The sequence below is a fragment of the Mastigoproctus giganteus genome, chromosome 8 (assembly GCF_048544385.1).
Source record: "Mastigoproctus giganteus isolate SK-2022 chromosome 8, ASM4854438v1, whole genome shotgun sequence".
NCBI classification, from domain to species: Eukaryota; Metazoa; Arthropoda; class Arachnida; order Uropygi; family Thelyphonidae; genus Mastigoproctus; species Mastigoproctus giganteus.
This window is the reverse complement of record NC_143582.1, coordinates 80978521-80994758: the sequence shown is the minus strand read 5'-3', so window position 1 is coordinate 80994758 and position 16238 is coordinate 80978521. Positions and strand designations below refer to the sequence as shown.

The window sequence follows — 16238 nt, the reverse complement described above, 5'->3', positions numbered from 1 at the left end:
TCATCATCATTATACTCTTCCGTTTGGCATGGGTTGAGTCCCTATTTAGATATCATCCTCCATTGTTGTCGATCTCTTGAATATTGCATCATTTGTTGATAACTCTGAAAGCCTGTGTTTTCCTTTAGGCATTGGAGCCATTCTCTTTTGGGTCTTCCTGGTGGTCTCTTATCTATAATTCTTCCTGTCAGTATTACATTAGGCAGCCTGTGTTGTTTCATCTAGTTCACATGTTCAAACCACTGAAGTTGTTTTTTGTAGATCTGCTCTATTATTCTGCATTCAAAATTTAGATCTCTCCTTACTTGTTCGTTAGTTTTATGTTCTCTCCAATTTGTTTTATTGATTTTCCTTAGACATCTCATTTCAAATGACATTATTTTTTGGTTTTCTTTCTTATTTATTCTCCAATTCTTTGATTCATAAGTTTCTGTGGGTATGATGACAGTTTCATATAGTTTAATTTTTAGACTTTGAGATTATAATAGAAGTCTATAATAGATAATATTATCATTAATGAAAATTTAAATAACAAAATTAGAGACACCAGAGTATTCAGAGGCAGTGAAATTGACAGTGATCAATACCTACTAAAAAGCACTTTCAAAATAAAATGAAATTATTTTAATAAAAAGAAGAAAATACCAACAGAAACAATTTCTTTACGAAAGTCGATTGAAAGATAAACTCAAATCAGATGAGAGTGATAATATTGAGGAAATCTGGTCAAACATGAAAAAATCAATTCTGGGGGTTGCTGAAGAAAGTCTTGGATAAAAAGTAAAAACTGAAAAAAAAAAAAAAAAACTGGCTAAGTACATGGAATGAAGAATTGAAACAAAAAATTGATGAGAAAAAAAAGGCCTATAAACTGTTCCTACAAACTAAAGGCCTACATCTACACATAAAATATAAAAAGCTTAAGCAAAAGGCAGAAAACTAACCAGTAGAATCTGATGAGATGACTGGGATAAATTTGTTAAATCCTTAGAATGTGATATCACAGGCCCACAGAGAAGAGGTTTCAAAATTTTTAAGAAATTACAACTAGACACAAATGATCAAATAAAACCCAATTCCATCTCTCAAGCAGAATGGAAGCAACATTATTCCAAACTATGGTATAACCCTGGCACTAGGGTATGGGAAGATGAATCTGTGGTAACCGAAGATGAAGAAAATATAACAATGGAAGAACTAGACTTAATATTACAAAAATCCGAAAAGCCCAGGCATAGACAATTTGAATGTAGAATTATTTAAATATGGTGGCACGTTATTAAAAAAAAAACGCGTTAAAATTATTTAACATCATATGGCATAAGCAACAGATACCCAAAGATTGGGAAACAGGAATAGTATCAATTTACACAAAAAAGGCTCCAGAAATAACCCTAAATATAAAGGGATAACACTGCTATCAGCTGCTTCAAAGTTATACTCCAATATACTGAAGAATAAACTTAATAAATAAAGTGAACAATTCTTAGAAGAAGAAAAAAGTGGGTTCAGAAAAGGAAGAAGCACAATAGATGCCATTTCTCATTACAATAAATTTTGGAGAAAAGAAGAGAATTTAACCTACCAAAATTTCTGCTGATATTGATTATTAAAAAGCATACGACAATGTAAACCCGGGAAAAACTTTGGCAGATTTTACATGAAGAAAATATCCCAACCCAACTCCAGAAAGCAATACAAAGGCTATATAAAAACTCAAGTCTGCATAAAACATTCTAATGGCCAACTATCAGACCCAATTAACACCAATAAAGGAGTCAAACAAGGATGTGGACTATCAAATTTATTTAATATCTACATCAATAAAATTATTAAAGAATGGAAACAAATGATTAACAACAGATTAAAGTTGAACAACATGAATAAAAACCAAACTATATTATATGCTGATAATCAAATTATTGCAAAATTGGAAGACTAACTACAGATAGCAGTTAATGAACTGAATAAAATAGGCAAAAAGTACAAGATGAAAATCTCCACCTCAAAAACCAAATCAATGGGATTATGTGGAAAAAACATACAAAGAGTCAAAATTGTTATTGACGAAAAAATAATAGAACAAATATCTGATTTCACCTATTTGGAAAATTTAATATCAAATGAAGGGAAAGACATCCGCACTAAACTACAAAAATATAATAAAATGAACAGAACGATTAAATGCCACTGCAGAAAACAAATGACAACTGAAACAAAATTACAACTGCACAACATCACTTCAAAATCAACCCTCTTCTATAGCTGTGAGACTTGGATAATAAATAAGAAAGAGGCACAAAAACTAGAAGCAGCACAATGAGATTTTTAAGACCATTATTAGGCTTTATAAGAATAGATTAAAGAAATTTAGATATTTGTGAGAAATTAAAAGTAGGTAACATAGTAAATGACATAAAACGGTATCAGAAAAAATGGATTGGCCACATAGAAAGAATGAACCAAACTGGATCCTGGATCCCAAAATTAGCCTTTAACTACAAACTTACAGGCAAGAAAGAGAGAGAGATGTGGGTCAACCAAGAAAACGATGGAGAGATCAAGACCACCTCTAAGAGCTACAATGAAACAGGCCTTAAAAGACCTAAGCCAGATAAAGTTCATGATGATGATAAAAAGGATAGACCAAAATAGGCCAAAATTTCAAATTAAAAATAATCTACTGCAAACAGAGAACTGGAATAAACTAAGTAATGTGGTCAATTGCAGGATCAGTTAACAATGCAGCAGTATAAGAATTTGGAGACCTTAAAGGTTTAAAGATAGCAGAATGGGTATTATAACAGAAGTGCACTTACCCTTCTCCAGATTCTAGGCAACTTTATCACCGTACAATACTTCATATTTTCTTTTCACTAGACAGATGCTGAAAAAAGTAAGTATGGACCAGTGAACCATAAAAACAACCAATTCTTGTCACACGAAATAGCAAACTAATTCAAGTGCCAATATCAAGCTTGATGGATAAAAATTGAGGAACGTACTGTAGCAATCTGAGAAGCACTCCTTTGAAAGTGAAGAAATCAGTATGAGAAGGTGTGAAGGAAACTAGCCTGGCATATCAAAGTTTAAAGAATTCTGGCAGCTGTATGTAGTTTGCTTGCTTGAATGAATGAACAAACAGACCTTTCACACAATATCATGATGAAGCCATAAGTTATTATTGGAACCCTCTTATGAAAAACACTTAAGAAGCGTCAGAGTTATTCTAAAGCAAATGCAATGTGTGGGTATGTCAGGATATGAAAGAGAGTGAGGCACTTTAACATATCATTTTGCAAATAAACTGAATTACAAGTAGTCTTCAAATATTACAGAATATTCTACTTTCTGAAATACCTTGTTAGCCCAATCAGTAAAGTGTATTGATTGCATAAAAACAACCATATCTCACTTTCAATGGCATTTTTCTGAAGCCTGAACAAAGGAAGTTATTAATAATTTTGTCACCCAATAAACACCAACATAATGCAGGGTAGTACAATTTGATATTAACTTAGATTAAACTAAACAGTTAATATTATATTAAGTTAAGCATTTTGTTTAATTTAATATCAGATAGACCACATATTTATTAAACGGGAAAAGACATCCAGAAGTGATCCAAAACATATACCAAAGCAGTTTCCTGTTTTGTAAATAGTGGTGTCAGTCTGGGAGTGGGTTAATAAATTATTCATGTTATATGTATAAATACAGATTAAGTAGAATAAAGTTAAAACTATTGTAACACACACACACACACACACACACACACACACACACACACACACACACACACACACACACACACACACACACACACACACACACACACACACAATATGGATTATTAGTAGTCTAGACTACTAATAACATGGTTACATTATTCTGAAATGAATTTTTTCTTATGCTGTTCAGTTTTAATAAAAAGTAATAATAAAATAAAGAAATGCTTACCTGATTGGGGTTCCACATACAGAACAGATGGGAATACGAACACCAGGACCTGTCTGTTGCTGTTTCAGTTGTCCTCTCCCTCTTCGTGGAGCTGGCCTAGATCCCAAAGATGGAGTCATTCCTATGGAAGAGGAGGAAGGTGTGGAGGTAGTTGCCCATGAAGGCATACCATGAGATGTGCTACTTTGGACTGGAGTATGGGGTTTTGGGGCAGGGCTAGGAGGTCCTTTAGCGATAGGAGAGGAAAAAGAAGGCTGAACAGAGGTTGGAGTTTTGGGGGTGGAAGGAGCAATATGCTGGGTGCCTGGAGGTGGTCTATAAGTTGGTATACCAGGAGTAGCATTAGAATCAAAAGAAGGCTGAATCTGAGTTGTTGATTTGGGAGGTGGCCAGACAAACTTGGAACCACCTGAGAGAGGCAGGAAACAGAAAGGTAAGTTGACACTGATAGAAGATTTGGGAACTATTATTCTTTAATTTTAAGCAAAACATTTATCTATCCTAAAATTTATAAGTTATCTAGGAACTGAAACATAAAATAATACTTCTAAGTTAGAATAGACTCCATTAATCTATTTCTTATTTTATTATTATTATTTTATAATAAGATTAAGCTAAATGCAAATTAGATATCATACTAAAGAATGAACTAAAAGATAGTGACGATTAATTCCTCCCTGCTCATCTTAAACATACAAGAATTGACAACTATCCATGAAGCCAGCATGTTAGATTAACAAGTTCATTATCCGCATATAAAGATGGGTCATGTACAAGTTCTGCTACTCTACTGAATTTTTTTTAAGGAAAAAACCTTTGTAGGTTAACTATTAGTTTGGTTTCCTGCTTTCATAGCACAAGTGCATAAAATTTAATACTCTTTACTCAAATAAATTTTACTATGCGACAAGCTGATGTTATTTTCTTAAAAGCTATGAATATAGTCTTAAATTCAAGATATAAACAAAGTAACATTTACAGAAACGAGTTTACATATAACACAAATCTGTGGTAAGGGTATACATATTTGTACATGCACATAAAATTGACAGCACTTACAAGAAATAGCATAAGGTAAAAAAATCTTGCTGATATTAATTCAGTCAAGTTAACTTTTAGGCAAGTTACATATTTATATGAATAAGCACCTCTTGTCTTCACCATGTTTGCAAATATAAACCAAATATAAACTTCATGATAATCTGTCCACTGGGAGTTGAGTTATATGCAGAAGGACAGATGAATATGGTGAAGACAACAGGCACATATGCATATATATGTGAACGCACATAAAAAATGCATACAGCACAAGAAATTTCATACAAAGACAAGTAGAATAAATTACATAAATAATTCATATAATATCATTTTCTATTCAACAAAAAGCTAAAATTTAATTCTTTATAATAAAAACAAAGTTGGAGTCTAACAGATTGTGTTCCTTTTAAGAATGTGACTTATCTAGGGTTAAACTACAAAAGGAATTATAATTAGATAATCTTTCCAAAATAAATACCATTTCAAATTCACTCTGGATTCAAGTCTAGAAACAAAAATAAGAAATCATATTAACTAAAATAATTTCAAATTAAACACCAGATAAGTAACCTGAATTCCATATTAATTCAAATTTCAAAATGGAAATGAAAATTCATATAAAGAGTCCAACTAATATTAAATTTTTCAGAGATTTTTCTTACAAAAGAGGAAAAATTTACTAATTTGAAAGAGATGTAAACTTACTTTGCTCATGAACAAATCTTTAAGCTAATTGTTATGTACAGAATGAAGTTGTCTTATATGTACAATAATCCCTTATGTAAAGAAGTTAAAGTCAAAGAAGTTAATCTCTTATGTAAATAAAGGATTAACTTCTTTGAGATATGGCTCATTTCCTTGAGGTGTAATGAGGCAGAGCCAGTAAAACTATTCTTTATATTCAGAATTATATATTTTTATATAAACAGTTAGTTTCATTTTTAATTCAAAAATTGGTTGGAAATTATAATTCAGGTTTAAATGACATTAATACTAAAGCTTACTTATCCAGCATTAAAATTTGAAATTATTTTAGTTAATATGCTTTTTTTTCTCACCAAACTGACAACTTCTTTTTAGATTTGATAATAAATTCCAGAGTTAATGGTGTTTTATTTACTGGGTTTTGTTAACTTAAGTTTAGGTTTAACATCAGTACTTTCAACTTAGTTGGTCTTGAAAATACATTCCATACTATTAAATTATGGTACAACAAATACTTTTTTTAAATAAAAATTGATTTTCTTTAATTTCAAGAAAATTTGAAAGCTGTACTTTGAGTTTTTTATTAGCTTTAGTTAAAATTGGTATGTAGTATTTTGGTTGGTTTGATAATATAATTATGAATTAGTTAATTAATATAACATTTGATTAGAAGATAGCAACATTTCTAGGGTAGATAATTTGGTAGTTTTACAGACTTTGCACTCTTAAAATTCTAGTACACTGTGTGGGATATCAGACTTAATACTTTATTTAAATTTCGGTCTTAGCTTCATTCCCAATCAGAATTTCATCTTGCTTCTGGAAAACTTGATACAATTTCTGGTTGTTGTTATCAGTTCTCTTAAGAGATTTCTTGGTGAGCAAGTTGTTTATAACTTTTACATGTAAGAGAAATTCATCTTTTGTAAGAAAAATCTTTGAATTGGCTACTTAAGTATTTATAACAAAATAAAGAATTATATGAATTTGAAAGTGGAAAGGAAAATGCATATATATGAATTTAAATATGGAAAGGAAAATGCATATATATGAATTTAAATATGGAAAGGAAAATATGAATTTTATTTTCCGTTAAGTCTAAATAAATATTGAATTTAAGTTACTTATCCAGTGTTTCAATTTGAATTATTTTAGTTGAGATGCTTTTTCTTACAGAAATGAAAACAACTTTATTAGACTTGAAAAAGAAATTCAAAATGTCATCTATATTGCGCAAGATTCTATAGTTAGTTGGAAACTCCTTTAAGTTACTTCAGTTACAGTAAACTATAATTGTGCTTAGAAACATGAAGTTAAGCATCTTTGATTATCAAAGTTTAGTTAAGTCCAACAAAATTTTGAGAATTGTTTTTATAATAAAAAAAGTGCATCCTGCACAATGGAAAATACAGTATGCATGCATTCATTTGATGACTTGAATGTGTCAAAAAAAAAAAAAAAAAAAAGCATAATATTCTGAAAACTTATTTTAAAAAACATGTTTACAAAATCCAGGGTCAATAGAACAAAAATTTGATTATTTTCTGTCATTAGGTCATCATTTTCTTTTCAACACTGACAATACATGGAAGCTCTAGATATCTTAAGCTGTCATGAATGTCAGAAGCTTAAAGATGAATATTTACCAAAAAAAAATGGAACAATAAATCTATTTCTTAATAACCATATTGCCTAACTGTCATATAAAAATCCATTTTCTCTTAAACCTCATTTAAAACTTAATTTTCTCCTAATTTGAATAAAATCAAAACTCAAGTTGCAACACTATTTAATGGTATATTAGCAACAAAAAATTATATGCAAAATTTTGCACAATCTATTGCTAACGTGTGAATATGTCCTGAAGTGCCTTATTCTTATACCATCTCATACATCTAAAATCTGGGTCTACTTCAGTCTCATACTTAAAGATATTGCTCAGATTAGAATGTGGATCCAAAGATGGATAAACAGGGTTGTGGGGAATCTGGAATCCTCTTGCCATTTCCAGATCCATCAAACAAGCAGATCTGGGTGCCACTGTGTGTGTGTAAGAGAGAGAGAGAGAGAGAGAGAGAGAGAGAGAGAGAGAGAGAGAGAGAGAGAGAGAGAGAGAGAGATCACTTTAACTCATACTGCCTTCCCTAGTTAATCCTTACAAATCTAAACTGTCTCAGGAAATGTTCTGTGGAAATCTTAATATCATAATTACTGTGAGGATAAGTTTTACTGAACGCAAACTCTGATAAACTCCTACAGGATGATTAATTCCTAAAAGATAGAATCACCTGAATAATGATGCTTTGCCTATATACAGTCATGAATATTCTACAGCTGAACACAGAGCCCTGTTTTGAAGGAACATTCCCCAGCAACCTCCCTCTCATTTTCATAATGCACAAACTTTAGGTTGCTTTTTTTATCTTGGAAATATCACAACTTACTTAGCCAAGTTTCCTAAAGTCACAGTTGTACAAAACCTATTAAAGTCCAGTGCAGCTTAGACCGATTTCATGTTTTAGTGAAAACAAATTTATATAGAATTAAATTTCAGCTGTCTTCCCTAATTTTTCTCATTTTATTCTATTACTATCAATAAATAATTAAAGTTTTTATAGGGAAAAAATGCTCTTCATTAATTAAAATTTGAAGTTAATCACTGTTTTTTACTTTGAAGATTTTCTATTTCTTCTGCATGTCATAATTAACTGGAAATATGGGGAAATTAAAGAATTTCAGAACAAATTTTGTAAATTTGGGTCTATACATTTATCAACTACACTTTTGTCTTCCTGCATATGATAAAATAAGATTTGCATTCTAATACCTATTCAATACTGGATGAAATATTCTTTACATTTTACAAGAAATACACACCAATATAATATATACAATAAAACCTCAAAACCATAATTCTGAAAAATCTGCACTTATAGGAAATTCAGTTTCACCAAACTTTCACTGAATTTGTCCATATATGGGTAATGTAAGCCAGAATATCACAAGTGGATCAATACTGATGGAACCTATACTGGTGATTGTTGATCAGATGGATGGTTTCTATATAGTTTAAGAGTTGGCAGTTAATTGATTTCTCCATTATTTGAGAAAGAGTAGAAGCACAATGGGACAATAATTGGATGGGAGGGATTTGTCACCCTTTTAGGAACTGGCTGGATATGAGCAAATTTCCAAGCAGAAGGAAAAACACCTTCAGAATAAAAGTGATAAAGGGCAACATTGAACAGGAGTATGTTGAAGAGCACAGGTTTTGAGCAAGAGTGTCAAAATACAAAAAAAAGTGCATCCTGCACAATGGAAAATACAGTATGCATGCATTCATTTGATGACTTGAATGTGTCAAAAAAAACTTGTTATTCATTAAAAACACAAAGGCACTTCTGTTACTGGTTTCAAAGCTTATTAACTCCTCAGAAAGTATGCCTTAGTAACCTGTTTATCAAATGGCAAATAAGATATTGAGTCTAAACAAGTAGTCACATGAATGTGTGACAGAAAAAAACTTAGTTAAACATACAATGAATGTTATATGTATATATAACCCCTAGTACCTTCTTGAATTTGCCCAAGACAACAAATTAGTAAAGTAGCAGGGTTTTTATTCAATGCAGTCATTGAAAACATAATGCATGATAATGGTTCAGGAAGCATTACCAGTTTATCTTGTGGAAATGGGTGTTTCCACAAGTGGAATCTGGTAATGTGATATGACACCAAAGGGAAACAATCATATTTCCTACTTCTGGCCCAGATTATGATGGATAAATGCAGGTGGGGGTATTTGATACGTATGTAGACTGTGTGTAGCCCATACATGTTGATTGCAGATGTTGTGGAATGTATTTCTTATAAACAGGCTTCATCCAACCACAAGAACTTTGCAAAAAAAAAAACATAGAATTGTCTGCACACTTCTGTGATAGTATAACAGGCTCTTTGTGGTGAAAGGTCGGTTCACAGGCAGCAAGGCATAGACTCTGAATATGTATATAGAAAGGTCATTTAAATGAAAATTGTAAAACCAATATAAAATGCATATTATCCAACAACTGATAACAATCTTCTTAGCTTATTGACCAAAATCTGTTGGAAATGCTAAATGGTGCACCATTTGCTGGTGTTATTTGGAAACATTCAATTTTCAACATGGCAGCACTTGCAGCCAAAGAGCAAAGTAGAGAGACCATCTGTAATCCAATTTTTAAATGCAGAAGGAATAAAACCTGTGAAATTTATCACAGAATATTGGCTCAATATGGTGAACTGTGAATGAGTCAGAAATAAGTGTATGAGTGGTAAAGGAGAACGGTATTGAAAGTGTTGTGGACTCCTTGACCAGGGCAAGCACAATGATGTGACACCAGAAGTCACAGCATGAGTAAAAGAACTACTATAAGGAAATTGCTGCATTACTATTGAAGAAATTTCCACAATGCACAAGACTAGTGTTCAGTGTGTACTATTGTTAGCGAGGAGTTGCACTGCCAAAAAAGTATGTACTCAATGAATATCTCAAAATTTAACACTAGAACTGAAGTAATGGAAACTCAATATGTATTCCATGCTTCTTTGACAGTAAGAATGTGAAGGTGATTCCCTCTTAAGAACAGTAATTGGAGATAAATCTTGACTAAACTATCACACATCAGAAAGCATCAAAGGTTGAGTGGCACCATACAAGCACAACTCAACTCAAGAAAGTCTATATCCAAGCAGCAGCTGGGAAAGTATTATTCATTGTATTCTGGGATCATAAAGGAGCAATTCTGTAACATTATTTGGAGAGAGGAGGAAACGGTGATGAGTAACAAATACTGTGATGTCTTCTAAACCATTTAAAGCTAGCAATTCAAAAGAAATTGCCTGCAACTTGATAATGTCCATTCTCACACAGCCAATTCTACAGTGAATCAGATACAGGAGATGAAATTTGAGGTAATATTCCATCCCCATATTCACAAAACTCAGCTCCATGTGATTATCCCCTTTATTGGCCACAAAAAAGATGCACTTAAAGGAGGTAACGTCCCATTTGATGAAGAGGTCAAGATGGTAGCAGACAAATGACTTCAACACATCCATAAAACTTCTCTCTTAAGAAATCCAGACGTTATTACACTGCTGGAGAAAGTGTATTGAACATAATATGCATGATTTCCTTGTGATTTTTGTGAAATATGACTTATTTAAATTTTGTGGCATTCATTTGAATGACCTTTGTATATATTCTCTTTTATAGAGAAAGAGATCAAATATATTACTTCTATTCATAAAATTTAATGGGAGAAATTAAAAGGAATAAACAAATCTATTTGTGCCCTCTTATCAATTCCACCTTGTATCTGCTTATAAATTTCACCCTGTAATTTATCACAGTTCTTTTCTTATGGCTCTCAGCCTGGCAATATTTCAGTAGCTCCTTTTGCATATCACAAACAAAAGTTCAATTTCATAATTTTTTTTTAGTCTGTTTTATGGCAGAGAATAACAATCAGAGGAGTATCATTTGATATTCCATAAGCAGCAAGGGGTGAAACCTTTATTTATTTATTTTTTTTTTTTTGTTATTATTATTTATATACATTAGAGGTACAGAATTAGTTATTTCCTGTGAAGTTTATTATGCATATCTGGTAGTCACTTTGTTATATATCTAAAATAGAAAATCTACTTATTTTCAGTGTAAAGCTAGAAAAACAAAGTTTTGTGAATTTAGGATTGTGAGACATCAGCTGTCATCTATAAATAGTAAGTATTCTAAGCAAGGTTGCATATGGGGGGGGGGGGGGGAAACCAGAGCTTCAGAGTAAAAAAAAAAAAAAAAAAAAACTTTTGCCTGAGAGAATGGCCAAAAAAAACTGATTCTGAGCAAAAATAGTGTTTATAAAGAATATCTTCATTATGTGATATTTTCATGCCTAAACTTTTTACAAAAAGACAAGCAGTAAGATCACTATACCAATCTCAGAGGATAATTTCATTGAAGCTTCTTAATATTAATTACTAGATGGTATTGTACACTGCAGAATTAACCTGATAGTTATAACTAAGTAATAGTTGACACAATATAAATTCAATGCAGTGAAGTAATTCAAATTTGAATTGCTTAACTGAATTACGAAATATATATTAAATATGCTGTATGCATTTTTAGAACTGCTATCAAACATGTTAATATAAAGGCATCCTACCGTGCTCATGCAATTTTTCTGTGAATTAATATTTTAAAATAGTCACTTGGTATTATTTCTACATTAATTCTATTATCACGCTGATCTTAAAACAAACTGAAAGATATAAAATACCATCAACATCCTAAATGTTTAGTTTGGCAAGTTATGTTATTAAATGACACTAGTCTTATTAAAAATTATTAAACAAAATAGAAGTAATAAAACTCACAAGGTTAATAAATGGAAGCAAAGTAGAAACAAGCAGGCAGGCAGGCAGGCAAATCTTGCAGGAACAGATAAAGGTAGTGGGGGGGATCCAAATTAACACAGCTGCTGGCACATCTTAATAAAACAAGGAATATTGTAATTGTATATTAGCAAATTACATGCAATCATTGAACCAAAGAAACAGTTTCCATATTTTCCTGAATGATATATGATATAGTTTAATGTTCTTTTCCCATTCTGCTATTATTAAAATCAAATGGAATATATATAATAGAAAATTCATTACTTAAAATTTACATTGATATAAAGAATGTTTTAATTCAAAAGTTTTATTATTGTACAAGGAGATCATCATTCTGTACACAGCATTGAGGAAACTGTTTGCTACTAATGCATAAATCACATTGTGAGGTGCATTATCACTACATACTTTGAATAAAAAAGTTCAGTGAGCTTCCAAAAGGAGCCAAAACCAGGGTATAGGGGGCTACATACATTTCAAATAAATAGTAATATAGTTTTCCACTGGAGCAGTGCTTTTTATTTAAAGTGTATTGTGCAATAACAAAACAACTCATGAAGTGTTTTCATAATATGAGATCCACTTAGTAGCAAACTTAGTTTGCTCAATTCTACATATAGAATGAGTCTATGCTCTACCTGTACAATTATATTTTACCATTCTTTCCTAACAAGAGGCCTTTCCTGTGAATTTGTCAAGCTTTCAAAAACTATTACTATTTTATTCTCAACCTATTGTTTTGGTGGAAAGAAAAATTAACTATGTGGAAATGTGCTTTATATCAATGTCAAAATATCTGCAAAAGCAATTTCAATTCTTTATTTATCCTCTCAGTAGCAACTTACTTTCATTTTCAATTAAATGCAGAAAAACATTTTAATGAAAATAACTGTTTTGAACATATTGTTTCTGCAATACAACACTTATACACTTAATGGATAATTTATCAGAAACACCACACTGCAGAAGAAATACCAAATTCTTCAATACATGCCAGTGCCATATGCTCATGGCTGTATTTATACAATATACATACAACCCCAGGAGCTCACATCTGGTGAATATGGCTTGGCATACCCAGGGTCCTTAGCTGGATATCATCATTTCTTCTCTTTCTTGGCGATTCCCTTCTACTTCTGACTGACTGTCTGCGTCTTTTCTCTCTCTCTCTCTCTCTCTCAGGGTAATTCAGAAATTTTTTTTTTTTTTTTTTTTGGCTGGTGCAGCATAAGCCTCAGGCTTCCTTGCACCATATGGCTAATAATAATAGTAAAAAAAAAAATATATATATAATAATAATATATAGAAAATATATTGTGCAAAAAGGATAAAATGTGGACTAGGACCAGAGTATGCCTACCAGGGGCAAAAGTTGATGTTGTAGAGCAGATAACTTTAGGGGCATAAAAGATATTTTTGTACACATTGGCACTAAACAGATTACGAGTAGGAAATCTATGGACTTACTTAACAAGTACAGGTTAATGTAAAAAAAAAAAAAAGCTGTCAGTTAGGGTTATATTTGAAAGTATTTGCAATTCTTCCCAGTCATGACAGGAGAGAGTACATGATGAGAGCCTTGTAAATCAATTCAGCCCTGGAGAGACTGTGCAAGGCTCGAGGGGTAGAATTTTTCCCAGCATAGTCTGTGCTAGTTAACAGGAGAGACTGCTTCTACAGGGATGGCATACACAAATAGAAATGGTGCAAGAATATTTGCTGATGCTATCAAAGCAGTGGGCAGTGTTTGGTAGGTCAGAAACTGCTAGCTTGGGGGGGGAGGATACATAGACTAATAGATTAACAATAGCCACAGGCAGAGGTGAAACTAGTTCTTTCACTGCTTCACAATTGGAACGAGCAGCAGCCTGGAAAACAAGGTGACAGGAATTTCAAGGACTGCTGGGAGCTATCATGCAACAAATAAATACATAGGCTGTGTTAAGGTAACTAAGAATAAGAACAGGTGCATGTATAGCAAATAACACACTGTACAGCATGTACAGTGTGTTATTTAATATACTCCTAGCAATGCTAGGTTATAATATATGAGGCAGTGCATTCAGATGACATGGGTGGCCAGTACAACAGTGCAATGATGAGTCAGTGTGGTGTGACATGAACACTGGGAAAGTAAAAATGAGTAGGAGTGGGTTATAAGCCTAATGAATCTGATGAGTACAATGAACAACTGTACAGAGAAACAGAGTGAGCCAATAAATCAGCATGTCTTATGTGAGATTTTAATTATCCAGATATTGAGTGAAACTTGTGTTGGGCACATGCACACTAGTAAGGCTTCTGTGGATTTATTGGATGACTTTTCTACAGCAGCATGTTAGGGACACAAGCAGAGGGAGTAATACTGATTACAAGCAGTGCTTATTCATGCATTATGATTCTGCAGATAGAGGAACCACTACATGGCAGTGATCACACTGTATTGATGTGGGATTTACTTAAAGATGTAACTACCATCAAGAGAAAAGGGAAAGGTTTTTGCTTTCGTAAAGGTGACAACAGTGGTCTCAAACTGTTCTTAAATTCTATACAGCGGAACCAACTGATGTTACCATCAGCCAATTCTAAATGGGAAGCATTCCAGGAATTAATTATCTGGGCATTCCTAGGGCATGTGGCACCCAGGTGCCAATTGAAATTTGGCATCCGGGTGGTAATTGAAATTTGGCACCCCCTTTAAAATTTTCTCCATATGTGTATGTAAGTTTCTGGTTTTCAGGCACCCCTTGAACATTGGCAATAGTCCTTATTAATCATAGAAGCTACTAGGTTGTCCTACCAACTAAGAAATACTCTTCAAGGTACAGGCCTAAACGGATGTCACATGAACTAATGAGATTCTTGGCAGAGAAAAAAAATGCATGAAATGCATATAAATTATCAGGTGTCACAGAAGCCTATGGTAGATATAAACTAGTCTGTCACAAAGGAGGTTAGGCAAGCAAAGTCAGATGAGAGACCTCTGGAAAAGGATGCAAAGAAAAACAGCAAAGACTTCATTACTTATGTAAACTCTAGAACGAAAGTGATGTATCAAATTGGTCCACTTGATATAGATGGTTTGACTGTTGATAATCCTGCTCAGGTTTCTCACAATGTCAATGAGTATTTTGCATAGTCATTCACACATGACAAATTATTTCGGGAAGTGGAGGCCAAAAGTTTATCAAACTCTAATAACAGTGAGCTAAAAGATTTTGTAATAAGTGAGAGGAAAATGGAAGAAAAATTGTTGAACTGAAACATAAGAAAGGTATCTGGGGTGGATGGGATCTCTCCAATTATATTAAGGGAGGCAGTGAAGGAAGTAAGCAAATCCTCAGCTACAATTATGAAAGTCCATGGATTTAGGGGAGGTCCCCATGGACTGGAAATGTATAATTTTTTCACAATTTACAAAGGGGATCAAAGAGCGACACGAGTAATTACAGACCAGTTAGTTTAACTTCTGTTCAGGGTAAAAATAATGGAGTCACTGGTTAAAGAAGCATTGCAGTATAATCTAGACAAGACTGCAGTAACAATTCAGACAGCATGGGTTTGTTAAGTGAAAGTCTTGTCTGACCAATCTTATTGGATACTACAATGTAGTCACAAAGGAACTGGATGTAAAAAATAATTTTGATATCATATTTGGATTTCAGGAAAGCTTTTGATAATGTTGCACATGGAAAACTATTGTACAAACTGGTTCAGTATGGCATTAAGGGCAAGATGCTACAATGGATAAAATAATGGTTGAGTGGGAGAAGAGAGTAGTAATCAATGAACAGTGCTCTTCATGGACTAATGTTATTAATGGAGTTGTCCAGGTTTCAGTGTTGGGCCCATTGCTGTTTTGTATATTTATCAATGATATTTATGAAGGTATATCAGGCTTAATGTCCAAGTTCACAGATGATACAAAGGCTGGCAGAATGGTTAATGACAGTAATGATGGTATGGTACTGCAACAAGGTCTAGAAAAGTTAGGCAGATGGGCTGAAAAAAATGGCACCTTAAGTTTAACATTGACAATTGCAAAGTACTGCATATGGGTAGCAGTAACCCCAGAGTAATGTATCAAATAT

The 16238-nt window shown here is 32.7% G+C and overlaps 1 protein-coding gene across 4 annotated transcripts in view; it reads right to left on the bottom strand.

Moving 5' to 3' along the window:
* The window catches only part of LOC150081675 (LIM domain-binding protein 3-like), a 273752-nt gene that overhangs the window by 35093 nt on the left and 222421 nt on the right, over nucleotides 1–16238 (bottom strand). For 2 of the 4 annotated variants that reach the window (XM_090378805.1, XM_090378806.1), the window contains one exon: nucleotides 3961–4081. In XM_090378805.1, coding sequence (XP_090234931.1) covers nucleotides 3961–4081 — 121 coding nt within the window. Of the gene's footprint in view, nucleotides 1–3960; nucleotides 4370–16238 lie in introns of all 4 variants that reach the window. The other 2 variants (XM_090378803.1, XM_090378804.1) reach the window with 1 other exon arrangement.